Here is a 19669-nt window from a genome sequence, read left to right as displayed (position 1 = left end):
TAGCAATGGCGAAATTGAAAAAAAGACAGGTTAAATAGTGGATAACGGATAACACCATTATGTTCTACAGAGATTATCTGTAACCTGAGCCTTTTCTCCTTTGAATGGCTGCCCCCATTGCTTTGGGGTTTTTGACTTATTTAGCTTTTTATTAAGCAGTTTGCAATTTCAGCAATGCGTTTGCTAGGGGCCAAATTAATCTAGTAACCATACACCGATTTGAATAAGGGACTGGAATATGAATATTTGAGGCCTGAATAGAACAATACATTAATACAGACGTATTGGCATTTTTTAATGGATTTTTCTGACCCCCTCCCAGCCAAGCACAAATTGGCTATTTAACTGTAATTTTTGTGCAACCTGTGTGGCCCCACCATTGCTTTTATACTCGTACTCAATCTTGTCCTTGTCCTGACCCATTCTGCATTCTCTGCATACCTGCAGGCTTAATAAACCTACCCCATCCTACATCTGTACCTTCCCAGCCCATAAATCCCAGCATGCTCGCTGTACACTTGTTGCTCTTTATAAAGGGATGTATACAGCGTGTCCTGTGTCTGGGCCAGGAATGCTGATCCCATTTCCGCTTCTTGAGCTGTGTCCTCCTCGCAGCTGTTCCTTGGAGCTGTCATGCCCTGTTCTCATGTGTATTTATCAGTCAATGAGAGCTGCCAAGTTGTAGCTCACTGTGTGTTCCAGCCATATGTCTGCCCATTGCCTGTGCCCATATGGGAGTAAGGGTTAGTGCCCATAAGGGGGTACAGGTTAGTGCCCATAAGGGAGTACGGGTTAGTGCCCATAAGGGGCTACGTGTTAGTGCCCATATCTTATCTCCCAACATTTTGGAAATAAAAAGAGGGACAAAAAATTTGCCACGCAGCAATTTTTTTTGACTGCGCCCAATTGTGTGGCCACACCCCCTAATTACCATGTTCATTTTACAAAATTTGGCAGGTTATGAAAGTTTGAACATATTTCTGTGTTTTATTTCAGTTATTAGAGTTTGGCTAATGAAGGTGAATTGCCCTTTAAGCTGTCAGCCTAACTTCTCCCAAGAGACCTGTGATATTGTTACAATTACTTATTTGCTTATCTTGAAATTGTTACAAAAGTATCTTATTTGCTGCTGTGGATGTTCTGGGCTCTTTGCCAAAAACCAATTGAGTTAGAAACTTTGTTTCTTTTTCTGGCTGTTCAGTGCAGAGAAAAACGGGACTTTCCAGTACAAACAAGGGACTGTGGGATGAGCTGTCAAAAGAGGGACTGTCACTCTCTAAAATTGGGACAGTTGAGAGGTATGCCATATGGGGGTACGGGTTAGTGCCTATATGGGCACAGCAGTCTTTAGGGGTGGTGAGTCAGGACCAATTACATCTCTCCCACCCTGAAACAGCTTTAAACCTTGGGGCAGATTTATCCAGGTTCGAAGTGAAAGTTAAAATGTTCGAGTTTTTTTTTTATATGGCCAAAGATGACAAATTCAACAAGGGAATGATTAAAATCCGATTTAGAGGTTTTTTTAAAAAAAAAAAAAATAGATTTTTGAGATTTATCATACACTGGCCCTTTAAGAACTCAAATTCGACTATTCGCCACCTTAAACCTGCCTGATTTGCTGTTTTAGCCTATGGGAGACGTCCTGGGATCAATTTGGAGTTGTTTGCAGCCTTCCTGACATTCGAATATTTTTCGGAGGAAAAACTCGAATCGAGTTTTAAAGTTTGAATCTAATTCAATTCGAATTGGAGTTTGTGAGTCGATCCTATTCACCCGGCTTTGAAAAATGTGGTGTGGTTTTTTGTTTTTTTTTTAATTAATTAATTTCGATTGGTCGAATCTTCGAGTTCATGGGAGTTTTAAATAACTCCCGTGAACTCGAAATTCGACCCTTGATAAATCTACCTCGCGAGGCAACTTCGGCGGCTTCAGAAAATTAAGCGACGTGAGTGCCATCCCGCTGGCGATTTTTCATTATAGCCGACGGGAAGGTAGGGGAAAGCAATTCGGGGAGATTGTCGCCCCGAAGAAGAGACGATTTGTCGCATCTTTTCGTTGATGCGGTCCCGAAATCCGACCGCCCATTTGGCCTCCATTCTAATCCGATCGTTGGGCCGTAGGGGATCAGGCCGATATCGCCCACTTCAATGTGGGCATATCCAGAAGAGATCAGCTTGTTTGGCGACATTGCCTAAGCGGATCTCCCTGTGTATGGCCACCTTAATTATAGAAATCTGCACAGTATAGTTTGAGGTGGCAGTGAACTACAATTCCCACAATCCTTAGCAACTTGGGAATTTCTTGTAGAGTTAGACCCCAGTCCAATTGGCTGTCTATCACCAATGTGTGCGTATAATCCAAATACTGTAGCTTATTTTATTGAGCTTTTGACCTTTTTAAGAGGAATGGGAAGCCTTTCCTTAGAAGCCCCCTTTCCTGCTAACTGCAGATTTCAATGGCTGCAATTTCCTGGCCTGCGGGGGCCTTAAGGTAATCGGAAAGTGATTGCTGAGAGCGTATCTGTGGGGCAAGGGTATATGACCCGGGAATGTGATACAGCACTCTAGGTATGGGCTGGATTCCTGTGCCCCTTGTATGTGACCCCTCCGTTTCCTTATTCCCATGTGCACCAGGCACAAGATTGCAAGCTGTTTGGTGACTCCATGAACTTGGAAGCTTATCCAGTAATGTGCATTGTGTATTGGGCACATGCAAACCATTAACATGAATAATTGTAGCCAAAGGAATCCGTTCTATCGTGCTATGGAACATGTTTCTTTTGGACCCTAAAGGGTATCCCTTATTGTGCATATATTGCACTGCTGCACATTCTGTACCAGGCCATGCTGTATAAACCACTACATACACTTTAAATTAAGTTTGGGATCCTAAATGATCCAAATCTGTATTTTAGAAGAGGGAGTCATATTGTTGATATAGAGAATAATGCACCGTGCAGAATTCGCTCTCGGGGTTCTTCTCTGGGAGCCTGACTTAATCCTCTATCTGGTAGGTTTGTTCAGAGGCCCTTGTTCCTGTAAGAAATGGGGCTGGGACCAAGAATTACTCAGCCCCCCATCTCCTTCCCGCTCCATCCCCCAAACTCTGCAGGAGAAGGGAGGGGAGGATTCCTGGCAGGCTCGCTCTTGCTTGTGTTTGCCATATAAGGCCAAAAAATGTTGGAAACTTCAGCGATTAGTGGAGAAGCCTGCTAGCCATGGATGTGCCTTGGTAAGGGGTGGGGACTCGGGGGGGGGGGGGGGGGATGCATCAGATCCTTTTGACTTTTCTTAATGCTTTTTGTAAATGTGTGTTTTTTATTTATTTATTTTTTAACTACGGAACTGCCAGGATAATAGACAAAATATTTAACACTTCCAAAGAAAGTGATACTAAAAATGTGCATCCCAATTTAACTATTTCTGCTCAGGAAGGTGTGTAAAGCATCTGTACATAATGTAGGGACACCACGGAGCAACTATAATCCTTCAGCTGTTATACTTTGAGAGTGCTGGGAGTTGTAGGGTCACTATTGCAGATGCATAAGGTGTTCTATCACTTCTCCACCTATTATACCTGCCTACAATCTCTTCTTAGATACTATTATCCACTGTTACTATAGGCATCATCTCTCCCTACTATACCTGCTATCCCACAATCACACTCCCATCCCAGAGACTATTATCCACTGTTACTATAGACACCATCTCTCCCTACTATACCTGCTATCCCACAGTCACACTCCCTTCCCAGAGACTATTATCCCACTGTTACTATAGACACCATCTCTCCCTACTATACCTGCTATCCCACAGTCACACTCTCTTCCCAGAGACTATTATCCCACTGTTACTATAGGCACCATCTCTCCCTACTATACCTGCTATCCCACAGTCACACTCCCTTCCCAGAGACTATTGTCCCACTGTTACTATAGGCACCATCTCTCCCTACTATACCTGCTATCCCACAGTCACACTCCCTTCCCAGAGACTATTATCCCACTGTTACTATAGGCACCATCTCTCCCTACTATACCTGCTATCCCACAGTCACACTCCCTTCCCAGAGACTATTATCCCACTGTTACTATAGGCACCATCTTTCCCTACACACTCCCTTCCCCGAGGGTATTCCAAATATTCTCCGAGATATCGGCATTGAATACTTGAGTCCATGGCAGAGGGATGCAGTTTTGCTCTAAACTTTCTAATAGAATGTTTGTTTACCCCCTTTGCAGCATTCCATGACCTTATTATGCATAACTGCTTGTGGCTGTGCTGCTGTGAATACTAATCATGGCCATTAACTCAGGGATACCCAACACATTAGTTCTATTGCTTCAGTTCCCTCTCTAGGGCGGGGCACCCCATGTTTTGGGAACCTATACAGTATGACCTGCACAGTGCTATTTGAATGTATACGCTGATAAACCAGTCTAAGCAAACATTATATAGATTTTGTTTTTTGTCTCTAGTGGTATACAGAAGTGTTCACACACCCTTTAATTTAAAACATTCCGTGTAACTATTATTTTGTCTTACCCCATGGGGCAAAAGGCTTGAGAGCCTGGGAAACTTCAGCAGATTAGGACCTTTTTGCCTTTAGGGACAAGGTTTTTTTTATTTTATTTTTTTTGGACCAAAATCTTCCTTGGCTAATGAGCACAAGGAGTAACCCAGCAGCTCAGGCCTTATATGGCAATAGCATCCCTGGTGCAAAGCACATTGACTCACATGTCAGACATCCCAAATGCTTCCTTCTGTCCTCTGCCTGCAGTGACCTCTCACATAAACCTTCTGTACTGTCTTTTGTGGGCTCAGCTGCACTGGGGGGGGGGTCCTCTCTGATTCCTTTTGTGCATCCTAGAGGAAATATCTGACATTTTTAAGGAACAGTGATATACCCACTGCTCCATCCAGCATCTCTTTAGTCCTGGTGCTTGGGACATTGCCAGTGCTTTTACATTCCTTTATGTTGTTGGGGCTCTGGGGAGCACAGTCTCTGAATTCCTAAGAGAATTAGTAGTCCACCAGTTGGGATGGGGGGGGGGTGTGCCTTGCAGAAGCCAATATCTGTACTATCTGCAATGCTCAACCCTATCCAGACATGTCCCATGGGAGTTTCATATACTACTGATGTTCAGAATGGAGGTTGCAACTGACCCTGAGCAGCACAGCACTTGTTTAGTCTATTCCTACAATGGAATGTTTTAGAGCCAGCTTCTGTCCTTGGGATTAGCCATTGGCCTACATATTACTGGCTTGCCTACTAGGTTTCTGATATATATTATGGATTTTAATTTAGTACGAGAGTTGGAAACAAGCTCCCAGTAAAGCTCTGGTTTAATGCAATAAGGGTAATGTTTGAAAGCAAACAGCTGGTGGCTAAGAGTTACAAGACCTACACAAACACTTATACTAGGGGTACTAGCCCTGTAGCAAACATGGCAGCGTTTATAGTTGAAAGGTTTGTTCTCTGTAGGTTTTTTTTTTTTTTTAATTTGTAGGGAGTTTGGGTAGTTTCCCATGTTACTAATATACCAAGTTGTCAGCGCCTGCTCTGCTTCCTTCCATCTTGTGGTAGGATGTATCTCTGCAAGAGGGAGAGCTGGCCCCTATACACAGCGTCCTTGCATGCGTGTCTCTGGCGTGGCATTTTCTGGCAAAGTCTCTGTCATCTGGTGCAAATATGGTCCCATGATTAAAAGCAGAGCTGGAACAACTGACATGAGACAATGGTTTTGTTTCCTCTATTGAGGACATGGGTTGCTGAGCTGCTAGACTCCCAACACACCAGGCAGGTGGAAGTGTAACACATTTGTTCCTATGGAGCAAGGCACATGAGTGCCAGCTGTGAGAACATTGTAAATGCAGATGACTGGTTCTTTCTTTGGACAGGGCAGGGGTTGAAGCCCTGTCTCCTGACGGAACTATAGACTGCTCAGATTGAGCCTTCTCCCGTTAAAGAAGTGCTGTGGACTGCTTTTTATGTCCTATTGTAATACATCATTCAGAAGATGCAAAACATGTTCTCAGTAGACATTTTTTTTCTAAGTTCTGCAAAGGCAGAAAAAAAAATAAAAGGAACGGCATGTCCTTCAGCAAGGGGCTGTTTTCGGCATGTGAGCGAGGATATGGTGTTCTTCGTTCGTTTATTTGGAGAGCAGTCACACATGAATGCAACACTCCTGTCTCGGTTCATTTGTGTTGCACAGTTCTTTAAGTGCTCCCCCCACCCCTCCTTCTTTCGTTGTTTCTTTCCTATCCGGATGTGGCCAGAACTGGATAATTCAGTTTGCATGGCTTTTCCAGAGTGGGGCTGAATGAAACTAAAAAGAGGGCAGCAAATTTGCCATCTAAATAAAGTATGTATCTGTATGGTGGACCCCAACCTGTAAAACATGGTCGGCGCCATGCCATGGTGTTTTCTGGCCTTGTCCCACATCACCGTTTATCTTTTTCATTGCTCTGGGAACCGTCCAGGCAGACTAAACACTGTCGGGTCTGTGTGCTCAGCCCTTGTGCTTTTTACGCTGCGTATGCATACTTTCTGTAAGTCGTATACAAATGGAATGCGTTCCATCCTACCGCAGCCGATGCTGTATTAAAGAAATATCGTATAATAACCTCCCTGTCAAAGCATTATAACGGGTGAACACGGCCAAATAAGGACAAATACTTGTGCTGTTGCTCCCTGTCCGGAAGTGACTCATTTTTCTACACATGGGACAATTGGCAGTTAGAATTGCCCCTTCCATTGACCTGAATAGTAATCGCTGGTCGCCCCGCTGATGCACTCGTGGGCCCAGCTCCCTAAACTTGTTTCCAAGCATTAAAACTTCTCCAATGACATTTATTCCTGAACAAGTTTATCCTCTTTAAAGGGATTCTATCATGATTTTTATGGTGTAGTTTTTATTTCTAAATTACACTGCAAATAATTCACTCTACAATATAAAATTTCATTCCTGAACCAGCAAGTGTATTATTTAGTTGTAATATTGGTGTCTAGGTGCATCTTGGGTCATTTTGCCTGGTCATGTGCTTCCAGAAAGAGCCAGCACTTTAGGATGGAACTGCTTTCTGGCAGGCTGTTTTTTCTCCTACCCAATGTAACTGAATGTGTCGCAGTGGGACCTGGATTTTACTATTGAGTGCTGTTCTTAGTTCTACCAGGCAGCTGTTATCTTGTGTTAGGGAGCTGCTATCTGGTTACCTTCCCATTGTTCTGTGTTAGGCTGCTGGAGGGAAAGGGAGGGGTGATATCACTCCAACTTGCAGTAAAGAGTGACTGAAGTTTTATGACTGGGGGCAGCTGGGAAACGGATAATGTGTCAGATTTCAAAATTAAATATAAAAAACAAGTTTGCTCTTTTGAGAAATGGATTTCAGTGCAGAATTCTGCTGGAGCAGCACCAATAACTGAGTGTTTTGAAAAAAAAAAAGAAATTTTTCCCATGACGGTATCCCTTTAAGACTTATATTTAGCAGAGCAGTGATCTATCCCTGGACCAAGTGCCCATTTATTATAGATGCAGAACTGCACCCGTGCAATACAGGATGGTTTAATGAATAAAGCCCGATGTGCTTTTCTCTTGCAGACAGCAAAGCAATTGTAGATGGGAACCTCAAGCTCATCCTGGGTCTTATATGGACCCTGATTCTGCACTATTCCATCTCCATGCCCATGTGGGATGAAGAAGAGGATGAGGAAACAAAGAAACAGACTCCGAAGCAAAGGCTGCTGGGATGGATTCAAAACAAGCTGCCTCATCTTCCCGTCACCAACTTCAGCCGGGACTGGCAAAGCGGCCGAGCTCTGGGTGCCCTTGTGGACAGCTGCGCTCCTGGTAATCACTCTCTCCTGTTTTGAGTTTGGACATTGTGGGTCTCTGTAGAACAAAAATGGCTGTCTTGGTACCACGCTGGCTGCAATGGTCATGGTACATTTCTAAATTTGATTTTTTATTTTGGCACAGGTCTTTGCCCAGACTGGGACTCCTGGGATGCCACCAAGCCTGTGGATAATGCACGTGAAGCCATGCAGCAGGCAGATGACTGGTTGGGAATACCACAGGTAGGGGCTACTGAACAGTATGGTAGTTAACCATAAATGATCATGATGCACGGGGTGATTGGAATGTGCCATACTTCTTCATAGATTTAACCTGATCTTTTTGTTTTACTCTTAAAGGTGATCACCCCTGAGGAAATAGTAGATCCCAATGTAGATGAACACTCCGTCATGACCTACCTGTCACAGTTCCCCAAGGCCAAGCTGAAACCTGGTGCTCCCCTAAGGCCAAAACTGAATCCCAAAAAGGCAAGAGCATATGGGCCAGGTGAGTAGCGCTCTAGCCGATGTCAGCCTGGTAAACCAGTGGTGTGGCTGCTCAAACCCTTTGTGATATGTGCGTTTGGCTAGGTATTGAACCAACTGGAAACATGGTGAAAAAGCGCGCAGAGTTTACAGTTGAGACCATCAGCGCTGGAACAGGGGAGGTCCTGGTCTATGTAGAAGATCCTGCAGGTCACAGAGAAGAGGTAAGAGTGGAGGATTTCTATTTGCAGACTACCAGGCTTCTTTGATCTCATAATCATGAATTCTATTGCTAGAAGCTTAGAAAATTAATTGTTTACATATGCTTTTCTAATTATTATTATTTTTTCTTTTTAAGGCCAAAGTTACTGCAAACAATGATAAGAATCGAACCTTCTCTGTTTACTACATCCCCAAAGTAACTGGGTTGCATAAGGTGAGGTTTGGCAAGACCATTAATGGGACACTGCAATCAAGGTTTTATAGAGATTTTGGGGAAATGCTGCTTTGAGCAGACAGGGCAGTGACTGTTAATTACTTTGGTGCGTCTTGACAATGGGGTGTATAGTGGTAGCTTAAAATGCTTGGTGTTCCATAGGCCTTAAAGTCACTCTCTATACTGGTGTATGAGCGGAAGATATAATTGGTAGTCCTCTTCTGAACCACTTGCTTCTTGCTTTACTTGTTGTTTTTAAAATGAAGGAACCCTGAGCTTTATATGCCCTTTCTTTGGTAGGTTACTGTTCTGTTTGCTGGTCAGCACATTGCCAAGAGTCCCTTTGAGGTCAATGTGGACAAATCCCACGGTGATGCCAGCAAGGTTACTGCTCAAGGTCCTGGTCTGGAACCCAGTGGAAATATTGCAAATAAGACCACTTACTTTGAGATCTTTACTGCAGGTATGTTGCGAACTCCAGCTAGGAACTTGAGAAAAGCGGCAAAACTTTGATCTGGTCTAAGAAGTGCTGATGTGTGGGCAGTGCTTGTTCCTTGGTAAGGCAGCTGCACAATGCCATCATCACTCATGGTCATGCTGGAAGCTGCGGCTAATCCCACGTCTGAGGGCAGCCAATATGTCAACACTCTTGTTCAGAGCAGCTGTCCTTTTCTGAAGCTACACTAGACATTCGTCTTCTATTGCCTCGCTAATCAGCCTTTTATGATAAGCAAACAGAAGCACGGTAGTGTAACTTGCTCGCTATATTTTAAAGCTAGAGGTTCCACTCCTTTCCCATTTTAACCGAACCTGCTGTAGAGAACTAAAAATTCTTTGGAACACTTTCTTCAAATTAGCATGCCCGAAACACTCTCCCAATTCCGTGCCGTTATCGCCTAACTCTGTTCTTCCTCCAGGTGCTGGGGTTGGAGAAATAGAAGTGACCATTGTTGACCCCAACGGGAAGAAAGATACAGCAGATGTACAGTTGGAAGATAAAGGCAGCAGCACATACCGCTGCACCTATAAACCCACCATGGAAGGAGTATATACTATCTACATAACCTTTGCTGGTGTTCAGATCCCAAAAAGTCCCTACACTGTTACTATTGGACAAGGTGTGCATTGGCCTGTTTTACGCAATGGACCTTTTTCTTGGGCGCTGTTTCTTGGTTTTTAGATGGATACTAGTTGATCTAGGGCTTAACTTGGTTGACTCAAAAATGTCACATCCTTGGGTAAAGATAGGACACTGACCTCAAAGCTAAATATCCTTTGCAGGGTGACCCTTCCAGCAGAACCATGCCTACGATTCTAAACCAACATGTCCTGCTGTGGTCTAAAATAGAGCTTTTTGTTTTCAGACCGTCAAGGATGCATGTGTTCATTTAGCTTTAAATATTTTAAGTTCTGCACCTGGCCATTATATTTATATGCACATGTCCTTGTGCTTTGGAAAATGTTCTCCCCGCGTTCATGTCCCTTTGCAAGATATTGGGGAGACTGGTTCTAGGAGTTTATAAGGTCAGCTTCACTTTGTCACTTAGGCGGCTACTTCACAAAGCCCAAGTCTACGTTTCTATGATGGCCTTATCTCTACAACTGTTTCTCCTCATCTGTCTTGTTTTTTCTTTCTTTCAATAGATTACTCTCGCTTTATAATGTTCTTGCTTTTAAGTCTGTCTTTTCCTCTATTCTTCATGCCTCCATCTCTGGAAGGTGGTCAGTTCACTGGAACTTTGCTGTCTCTACATGAAGTGTCATTCCCTGCCTTCTGGTGGGGAGCATGGACAGAGGTCTTTACGGTACATCTGCATGTGATGTGGTGGATTTTGTTTTATATTTTTGAAAAATTTCTCAGATCTTTCAATATCCAGTATTTTGTTACAAGAATGGTCTCACACTGGCATTTCATAATTATATTATTAGTTTTTCTTTGTTGATCTGAAATCTGTTAAACCGGATGCATGCTTAGAGCCAGCTATGGTTAATTTGGGTAAATTGCCCCTTATTTTAACCATTTTGAAAAAAATCTGCTTCTACTTAAATGGAAAGGAAATTATTCCAACATTATATAAATACTGGAATCTTTACCACCACCCCCAGTACTGCAGTAATTGGAACAGTGAAGTGTCAACAAGCATTAATGTGAGCTCTTCTAGAGCAGCTAATGGTCTTGTTTCTTCTAGCTTGCAATCCCGCCGCCTGCCGTGCTGTGGGTCGTGGCCTGCAGCCCAAGGGTGTACGTGTGAAGGAGACTGCAGACTTTAAGGTTTATACCAAAGGCGCAGGAAGCGGTGAACTTAAAGTTGTGATCAAGGGACCAAGTGAGTGAAATATTGTAAATCTTTGCATTATGTTTCCGTCTAGATGAAGGAACATGGTATTTTACTTTATGCTCAAATGTTGCTGCTATATGTATATACTTGATTCCACTGTTTATTTGCCAATTACGGTCATGGTGGGTATTTTGAGTTGGTTAGCCAGCCTTACTGCTCATGACGTATGTTCTATTTGGGTGACATTTGTTACTGTTGTGCTTACAGAGGGTACAGAGGAACGTGTCAAGCAGAAGGATCTAGGAGACGGTGTGTACGCATTTGAGTACTATCCATCTACCCCTGGTAACTATATTGTTACCATCACATGGGGTGGACAGAATATCCCCAGAAGGTAAGCTATATATATATATATATATATATATATATATATATATATATTATATATATATATATATATATATATATATATATATATATTTCCCCCCCCCTTTCTCCGTAACTTTGGTAATAAAATCGTCACTAGCAAAGTTTTATTTTTCTCCCTTAAGTCCATTTGAGGTTAAGGTTGGCACAGAATGTGGACACCAGAGAGTTCGGGCATGGGGCCCTGGTCTCGAAGGAGGCGTGGTTGGAAAATCAGCTGACTTTGTTGTAGAAGCAATCGGTGATGATGTTGGGACTCTAGGTAAGTTAACCAACAGAAGTAATGTCCTGGTGTATTAATGCTTGATATGGCAAGAGGTTGTTAAGGTACCAACTGCAGTGCATAGAAATCTTGAGTCTGGTTATATTGGTCAAGGGTCTCCATTGTGACCACGTTTTATATTTTAAAATGACTTTTCTTGTAGGGTTTTCTGTGGAAGGTCCGTCTCAAGCTAAGATTGAGTGTGATGATAAAGGAGATGGATCTTGTGATGTGCGCTACTGGCCATTGGAAGCTGGAGAGTATGCGGTGCATGTCTTGTGCAACAATGAGGACATCAAACTGAGTCCTTTCATGGCTGATATCAAACCAGCCCCCAAAGAATTCTACCCAGAGAAGGTAAACAACTTCTGTAAGCAGCTGCCCTGTTGCACGCTTAGTTTAGCAGAGCTTTTAGGCTAATGCCAGACGTAGTTGATCTCTGCCTGTGGAGAACTCTGGCCAAGAATCCGCTCCTATGCTTCTTGCATGTGCTTGCACCCGGATACGTTACATTGGTGCAGGCACACACTGAGGATTTCCCCACCAAAATGCCAAATTTTGGCCTGATGTATCCGGGTGCAGGCACATCAAGAAGCATAGTAGCAGATTCTCTGCTTTCGTTTCTCCGCAGGCAGAGATCGGCTATGGTTGGCATTAGTCTTAATCTCCTGTTTTCAGATGGAAAACATTGCTTTGTAGGAGGTTGTGTGGGCCTTTCAAATGGTTTTTTTATTCTCAATGTATGTATGTGAACTTTTTTTTACTCTCAAACATTTAAGGTCAAGGCCTATGGTCCTGGGCTTGAGAAGACTGGGTTGGCAATAAACAAGCCAGCAGAGTTCACTGTTGATGCCAAACTCGGAGGAAAGGCTCCTCTTAAAGTGTCTGTGCAGGTAAATTATTGTCACCCCCCCACCTTTTTAAAAAAAAAAATATATTTTTCATCCTGGAATTCTCATTCTGACTGGTCAACTTGCAGGATTCTGAAGGAAATCCAATTGAAGTAACTACCAAGGATAATGGGAATGGCACATACAGCTGCAGCTATCTGCCAAAGAAACCTCTGAAACACACAGCTGTGGTGTCCTGGGGCGGAGTGAACATCCCCAACAGTCCTTTCAGGGTAAGGTCTTCATATTAACAGCCTGATGTTAATGTGTGGGTTGTATTACTGACCTAGTAATCAATGGTTAATTCGATATGGGGATACTATCTACAAAGTTAATTGTAGGTACTTGCTTATCTTCTAGATGACCATTGGTGCTGGAAGCCACCCTAACAAGGTGAAGGTTTACGGCCCTGGTGTTGCGAAGACTGGCCTGAAAGCTCATGAACCAACCTACTTTACTGTGGATTGCACAGAAGCTGGTCAAGGTGAGAAGCATTCAGGGCGTTTACTTCCCTTTGTCAAAATTTTGATTTTGAGTTTTATTTCCTCAAGAAAATGCCACTGTCTCTCTGAAACAACGCATGTTTCTTTCCATTTAGGTGATGTGAGTATTGGAATAAAATGTGCACCAGGAGTTGTGAGCCCCGCTGAAGCTGACATTGACTTTGACATTATCCGCAACGACAATGATACATTTACCGTGAAGTACACTCCTCCTGGAGCAGGGAGCTACACCATCATGGTCCTGTTTGCTGACCAGGTGACTATCTGTGTCATTATCTTGTGGTATTATTGTGCCGAGTTCTCTCCACATTTGTTGTTGCGCAAGAAAGTGCACGGCACCAAAAAAAATCTTGTGCATGTATTCTTCCTCCCTGCTTGGAAATTAGTTGGAAATATGTTCCGAATTGTTTCCATTTTAAGCCTAAATTTTAAGGAAGTAAGGATTTGTGATTATTTAACTTTCCAACCACAAACTCTGGAATAGATTGCTGCTCATATTCGTTTTAGATCTGCTGTTCCTACTGACCTATACAGTTGTCAGTCTCTCAAATTATTGAAGAATGCCAAAACCCTTCTGTCTTCTAGGCTACGCCAATGAGTCCATTCCGTATTAAGGTTGATCCATCACATGATGCAAGTAAAGTTAAGGCAGAAGGCCCCGGGCTAAACAGAAGTGGTAAGAATAGTTTCTTTGGTAAATGGGCTGTCCAGCTGTTGGCATTGACTGAAGTTGGATGCTATAATTGCTTAACTTCATGAATCCTTCATTATGTTCCTTCCTGTGTTTTTAAAGGTGTGGAAATTGGGAAGCCAACTCATTTCACAGTCAATGCCAAGGCTGCTGGTAAAGCCAATCTGGATGTGCAGTTTACAGGTCCAGCCAAGGGAGAGGCTGTGAAGGACTTTGATGTCATTGATAACCACGATAATACCTACACTGTAAAATACACACCAGTGCAACAGGTACATCCGCTGATTTTCTTTTCTTGGCTACATAAAAGTTTTGATAGGGGCCTGATCTGGTTGAGTGATTGTATTCTGCTTAACAGTACTTAGTTTACTTCTTTTTCACTCTAGGGTAACTTGGGTGTAAATGTAACCTATGGTGGGGACCATATTCCGAAGAGTCCCTTTGCCGTTGGCATTGCCCAAACTTTGGACCTTACTAAAATTAAAGTTTCTGGACTTGGTGACAGTATGTATTTTTCTCTTTTTGTGAACTTTAAATGTCCGGCCTATGCCAATCTGTTGCTACTTGAATTAATTACTATTGTTTTTGCACATATGGCCAAAAAGGAATTGGTGGGAACATTGCTTACAACCCCTTATTTTCTCCCATCCAGAGGTGGAGGTCGGAAAGGATCAGGAGTTCACGGTGAAATCCAGAGGTGCTGGAGGACAAGGCAAAGTGGCTTGTAAGATCACTGGACCATCCAACAAGTCCGTTCCTTGCAAGGTGGAACCTGGTCTGAGCCCAGATAACAGCTCTGTCAAATTCATCCCTCGGGAGGAAGGCCCATATGAGGTGGAAGTGACATATGACGGAGTGCCTATACCTGGTAGCCCATTTCCCGTTGAGGCAGTTCCTTCAACAAATCCCTCAAAGGTAAAACGGGTTTACTCCTGTAGATGAAATCACTTAACCTATAAAAGTAAATACACTATGGTCAGTGTTGGCTTTATGTTGTTGGTCAATAGATAAAACAGGGTTTTGGTGTTGCGGGCAGGGTAGCAGTTGGCTGGTTCCTGGCTATTAAGCTATTCCTGGGGTCCTAAAAATTGTTAAATTTGGTAAGAATAAAGGTGTAGTACAAAGGGGCTTCAGGTGATATTGTTTAAAAAATATATAGTGGGTTTCACATGGTTGTCTTTCTTGAGAGTAGTTCTACAAGGCAAAATTTATTTAGCCTTTTTTTTTTTTTGCAGGTCAAAGCTTTTGGTCCTGGTCTAAAGGGAGGCAGTGTTGGTTCTTCTGCGCCTTTCACCATTGATACTAAAGGAGCTGGCCAGGGTGGGCTTGGCCTCACTGTTGAAGGTCCATGTGAAGCCAAAATAGAATGTCTGGACAATGGAGATGGAACCTGTTCTGTCTCTTACTTGCCTACAGACCCTGGTGACTATAACATCAATATCCTGTTTGCTGATACACACATCCCTGGATCACCTTTCAAGGCCAAGATTGAGCCATGTTTCGATCCTTCAAAAGTGACCTGTTCTGGTCCTGGTCTGGAACATGCTCAGGTTGGAGAAGCTGGTAAATTTAATGTGGACTGTTCAAATGCTGGCAGCGCTGAGCTGACCATTGAAATTATCTCTGACAATGGTATGCAAGCCGAAGTACACATCCAGGACAATGGTGATGGAACTTACACCATTACATACATCCCACTGTACCCAGGGGTCTACACGATAACCATTAAGTATGGAGGACAGATGGTGCCTAACTTCCCAAGCAAGCTGCAAGTTAAACCTGCTGTTGACACCTCTGGGGTTAAAGTGTATGGACCAGGCATTGAAGGAAAAGGTGAGAGCAACACACAAGCCCTGTAAATATTTTTTAAAAAACTTTGGAATTAAGTTTTATGGATTTTTACCAAGCATATTCTGGGTTTTTCTTCTCCAGGGGTTTTCAGAGAGGCTACTACAGATTTCAATGTGGATGCTCGGGCTCTTACTAAATCTGGAGGGCCTCATCTCAAGACTGTGGTCTCGAATCCTTCTGGCAACTTTACTGAGGCCTATGTGCAAGACAATGGCGATGGTACATACAAAGTGGAATATACTCCCTATGAAGAAGGTAAGCCACACAGTAACTGGGCCAGTTTGTCAGTAGTGAGCTGGTAGTGGATTGAAACAACTTTTAAAACGTGTTTTCCCATCAGGCATCCACTCTGTGGATGTGAGCTACGACGGAAGCCCAGCACCAAAAAGTCCTTTTGTGGTCCCTGTGACAGAAGGATGTGATCCAAGCCGTGTCCGAGTCCATGGCCCTGGGATTGTGAGTGGTACCACAAACCAACGAAACAAATTCACTGTGGAGACAAGGTAAGTTCATAGTATAATGGCCTACTTTCTAAGAACTACACCTCTTGGTTACTCCTACCAAACAGAATGCAGTTTACAAACCAGTATTTCACTCTAGAGTAGTAATCCATAGCAATCGCCCAGCCCTAAGCTCCAGTTGGTGTACAGCAACATTTTGCTTGGTTGCTTTAAGATGCATGTCGCTATGTGAATTTATATATACTTAGATTAGCAAAAAAGTTGCATTGATGTGAAGCAATATCTTAAATCTCTTCCATTGCATCTTTAGAGGAGCAGGTACAGGAGGGCTTGGCTTAGCTGTTGAAGGTCCATCAGAAGCAAAGATGTCCTGCACTGATAACAAGGATGGCAGCTGTTCTGTTGAGTACATACCATATGAATCTGGCACATACAACCTTAATGTCACATATGGTGGACACCAAGTTCCAGGTAAGATCTAATGCATGTAATCGTGTTAATGTTCAGCTAGTGCATCAGGTTATATTTAATTCATGAATTTGTGGATTCCTGCTGTGTGCTAATTAATTCATTGTCATGCAGGTAGCCCCTTTAAAGTTCCAGTAAGTGATGTGGTTGATAGTTCAAAAGTCAAATGTACTGGTCCTGGTTTAAGCCCAGGCCTTGTACGAGCAAACATCCCTCAATCCTTCAGTGTGGATACAAGCAAAGCTGGAGTTGCTCCTCTGCAAGTTAAAGTTCAAGGTCCCAAGGGTAAGATTGAGAATTATATTCTGTATTGAGGGCCTGTCATGCCTTGATTATGACAGATTGGGGAAAGGTGTGTTTTTTTATTTATTTTTGGTGACATTTTTGGTAAAATGTCTATTCTCCTCTACTTGCCATTTGAAGTTTTGTAATGCTTGATATTGATAGGTATTGTTGAACCCGTGGAAGTTGTGGATAATGGAAACGGCATCCAGACTGTCAACTATGTGCCAACCAGAGAGGGCCCTTATAACATATCTGTACTTTATGGTGATGATGAGGTACCTCACAGGTAAGAGCCAAACTCTGCTCTTCGACTGGGTCTTCAGAAAAAGTGTTCTGGAATTTTGGGTTTCTTTTAACCTTGAGTTCTTTACTCTCAGTCCATTTAAGGTAAGGGTTCTGCCAACTCATGATGCCAGCAAGGTGAAGGCCAGTGGACCAGGATTAAACACCACCGGAGTTCCTGCTAGCTTGCCCGTGGAGTTCACTATTGATGCCAAGGATGCTGGTGAGGGCCTGCTTGCTGTGCAGATAACTGTAAGTACCTTCATTTTAAGCCTACGTAACCATTTCCTCTGTGTTCTTGCTTTAGACTAAATCTTTCTCTTCTACAGGATCCTGAGGGCAAACCCAAGAAGGCTTCAATCCGTGATAACCAAGATGGCACCTATACGGTATCCTATGTGCCTGACATGACTGGGCGGTACACTATCCTGATAAAGTATGGAGGCGATGAAATCCCTTATTCTCCTTATCGCATCCGTGCACTTCCCACTGGGGACGCCAGCAAGTGCACAGTGACAGGTATGTAGTCCTTAGGTTACTGGGACACTCTACTTTTTGAGTAGAATTGTCAAACAGACCCCACTGATGTTGGGGAATGGGGGATGCCACTGTTATTTGGTGGACAAATATCCCATCAGAGGTTACAAAAAAAAGAGAGATTCGTTGATGATTTTATTCATAGCATCCCCTGAAAGCCCTTCAGTTAAAAATAAAATGTTTAATTACAAACCTCTTTTTCAACCCTATTACTTTTATGTTTATTTTGTCAATTGGCTTTCTTATGACCATCAAATCTTGCCTTAGCCAATACCCATGCATCACCATTTTCGAGTTCTCTTAACTGGAGAAGTGTGGGAGGGCTGAATAAAATGTGAATAAGAGCACTTCATCCAGCCAACCCCCCCTCTTATCGGAGACTCCAGCCAATGGGAAGCCATAAGCAATATGAGCGAACGCTGATATGCCATGGTGCCTTAGTCTGCCCAGCTTGGTAGATAGGGTTTTGAGCACTGAAAGACCAAGGTTGTTCACCTTTTTTTCTTAACTATGAGTAAACTATAGAATTAATTTAAAATATGGTAATTACTTGTAGAAAAATGTAGAATGTAGAAAAAGTTTCTTTAAATTTTGTTGGTATTGGTTGTGTTTAGCCAAACCCTGGCCATTTTTATTTAATTTTGCTTAACTTAACTTACTATTTTAGATTCGGCAGTATGTGTACTTTCCAAAAATTTATGATTTCGTATATTTCTGTGTTCTTACCCTACAAAAAAATGGTCAATGCGTTGATTTCTCATTAGCTGAAGTGACCTAGAGGACTATTTGTATGCGCTAACCATTTTGGGGCCTCTAAATACCAGATTTTTTGGTAAACCTATGCACAATGGGCACCAAACTGTTTGGAGGACCCCTGGCAATCCTATTCTTGGTACGTAATGATACATGGGCGATATGATGCTGGAAAGTTGAAGCTTTGAGGCAATTTTCAGGTATTTAGCCAAAACTGCCAATTTTGGGAAAGCCTTGAGACTCAGTAGTTTGGAGCAGAAAGGCATGGGTACCCATTTTAGATTCGTCAGAATGTATACTTTCCAAAAATATATTGTTTTAGGGGGTAAAAAAAAACCCCGCAGTCTAATGGAGGCCCATCTTGGCTTTTTTTGAAAGTTTCTTAATGAAACGCCAAGTGCAGTGGCAGAGCGTGGAATGCTTTTTCAGACTACTTTGTGACCCTCACCAGCACCCTTACCCCGTTGCTATCCTCACACTTGCTTTTTGACGTACACACTTCCGAAGCTGCACACGGTTAATGGCGTAACATGTTATGATGTACATTATCACTCTCCTTTTAAATTTTATTTATTTTTTTTAACTTTTTTTTGGTTATGCACTTTTATCACTTGTCACTTGTCTCACTTGTCCTTTTCCTTGCTCTTTGCCCTTTCACCTCAGTGTCAATCGGAGGTCACGGGCTAGGTAAGCCTGCTTGCTAGTGTCCAATACACTTCTTTGTATCAACGGGTGCCTTTTTGCTGTCTGATTGTCTGCCTTATGTAGCTAACAGTGGAATCTGCTCATCTGGGAATTCACGGCTGTCCTTTACTACTCTTGGGGATTATTTTATTTATTTTTTTAATTTTATTCTGGAGTTGTAACAGACATTACCTTTTTAATTTGTTTTTTTTTTAAAGTCTTGTCCATTGGGTTGATTCATACAACTGTTTTCTAGAACAGCTGTGAATCACCCAGGAAATGAGTACAGGTATGGGACCTGTTATCCAGAATGCTCGGGACCTGAGGCTTTCTGGATAACGGATCTTGCTGTAATTTGGATCTTCATGCCCTCAGTCTGCTACAAAATCTAGTAAACAAGAAATAAACCCAATAGGCTAGTTTTGCCTCCAATAAGGATTAATTATAACTTAGTTGGGATCAAGTACAAGATACTGTTTTATCATTACAGAGATAAAATAAATCCTTTTAAATCATTTTAAAAATATGGATTATTTGGA

General features: G+C 42.6%; 1 protein-coding gene across 5 annotated transcripts in view; it reads left to right on the top strand.

Moving 5' to 3' along the window:
• The window catches only part of LOC108704467 (filamin-A), a 67230-nt gene that overhangs the window by 33686 nt on the left and 13875 nt on the right, over window positions 1–19669 (top strand). For 2 of the 5 annotated variants that reach the window (XM_041573140.1, XM_041573138.1), the window contains exons 3-30: window positions 7604–7852; window positions 7982–8079; window positions 8197–8344; window positions 8428–8546; window positions 8681–8758; window positions 9059–9221; window positions 9676–9876; window positions 10948–11085; window positions 11305–11431; window positions 11589–11725; window positions 11889–12082; window positions 12505–12618; window positions 12705–12848; window positions 12976–13099; window positions 13214–13374; window positions 13704–13794; window positions 13912–14081; window positions 14196–14313; window positions 14462–14724; window positions 15045–15642; window positions 15742–15915; window positions 16001–16163; window positions 16432–16592; window positions 16704–16874; window positions 17037–17160; window positions 17252–17408; window positions 17486–17675; window positions 19110–19133. In XM_041573140.1, the coding sequence (XP_041429074.1) occupies window positions 7604–7852; window positions 7982–8079; window positions 8197–8344; window positions 8428–8546; window positions 8681–8758; window positions 9059–9221; window positions 9676–9876; window positions 10948–11085; window positions 11305–11431; window positions 11589–11725; window positions 11889–12082; window positions 12505–12618; window positions 12705–12848; window positions 12976–13099; window positions 13214–13374; window positions 13704–13794; window positions 13912–14081; window positions 14196–14313; window positions 14462–14724; window positions 15045–15642; window positions 15742–15915; window positions 16001–16163; window positions 16432–16592; window positions 16704–16874; window positions 17037–17160; window positions 17252–17408; window positions 17486–17675; window positions 19110–19133 (4599 nt within the window). Of the gene's footprint in view, window positions 1–7603; window positions 7853–7981; window positions 8080–8196; window positions 8345–8427; window positions 8547–8680; window positions 8759–9058; window positions 9222–9675; window positions 9877–10477; window positions 10564–10947; window positions 11086–11304; window positions 11432–11588; window positions 11726–11888; window positions 12083–12504; window positions 12619–12704; window positions 12849–12975; window positions 13100–13213; window positions 13375–13703; window positions 13795–13911; window positions 14082–14195; window positions 14314–14461; window positions 14725–15044; window positions 15643–15741; window positions 15916–16000; window positions 16164–16431; window positions 16593–16703; window positions 16875–17036; window positions 17161–17251; window positions 17409–17485; window positions 17676–19109; window positions 19134–19669 lie in introns of those variants that run through there. The other 3 variants (XM_041573141.1, XM_041573139.1, XM_041573142.1) reach the window with 2 other exon arrangements.

Source organism: Xenopus laevis, chromosome 8L (assembly GCF_017654675.1).
Source record: "Xenopus laevis strain J_2021 chromosome 8L, Xenopus_laevis_v10.1, whole genome shotgun sequence".
Taxonomy (NCBI): Eukaryota; Metazoa; Chordata; class Amphibia; order Anura; family Pipidae; genus Xenopus; species Xenopus laevis.
Note: the sequence above shows the minus strand (reverse complement) of the source record. Positions and strands in the feature narration are given on the sequence as shown.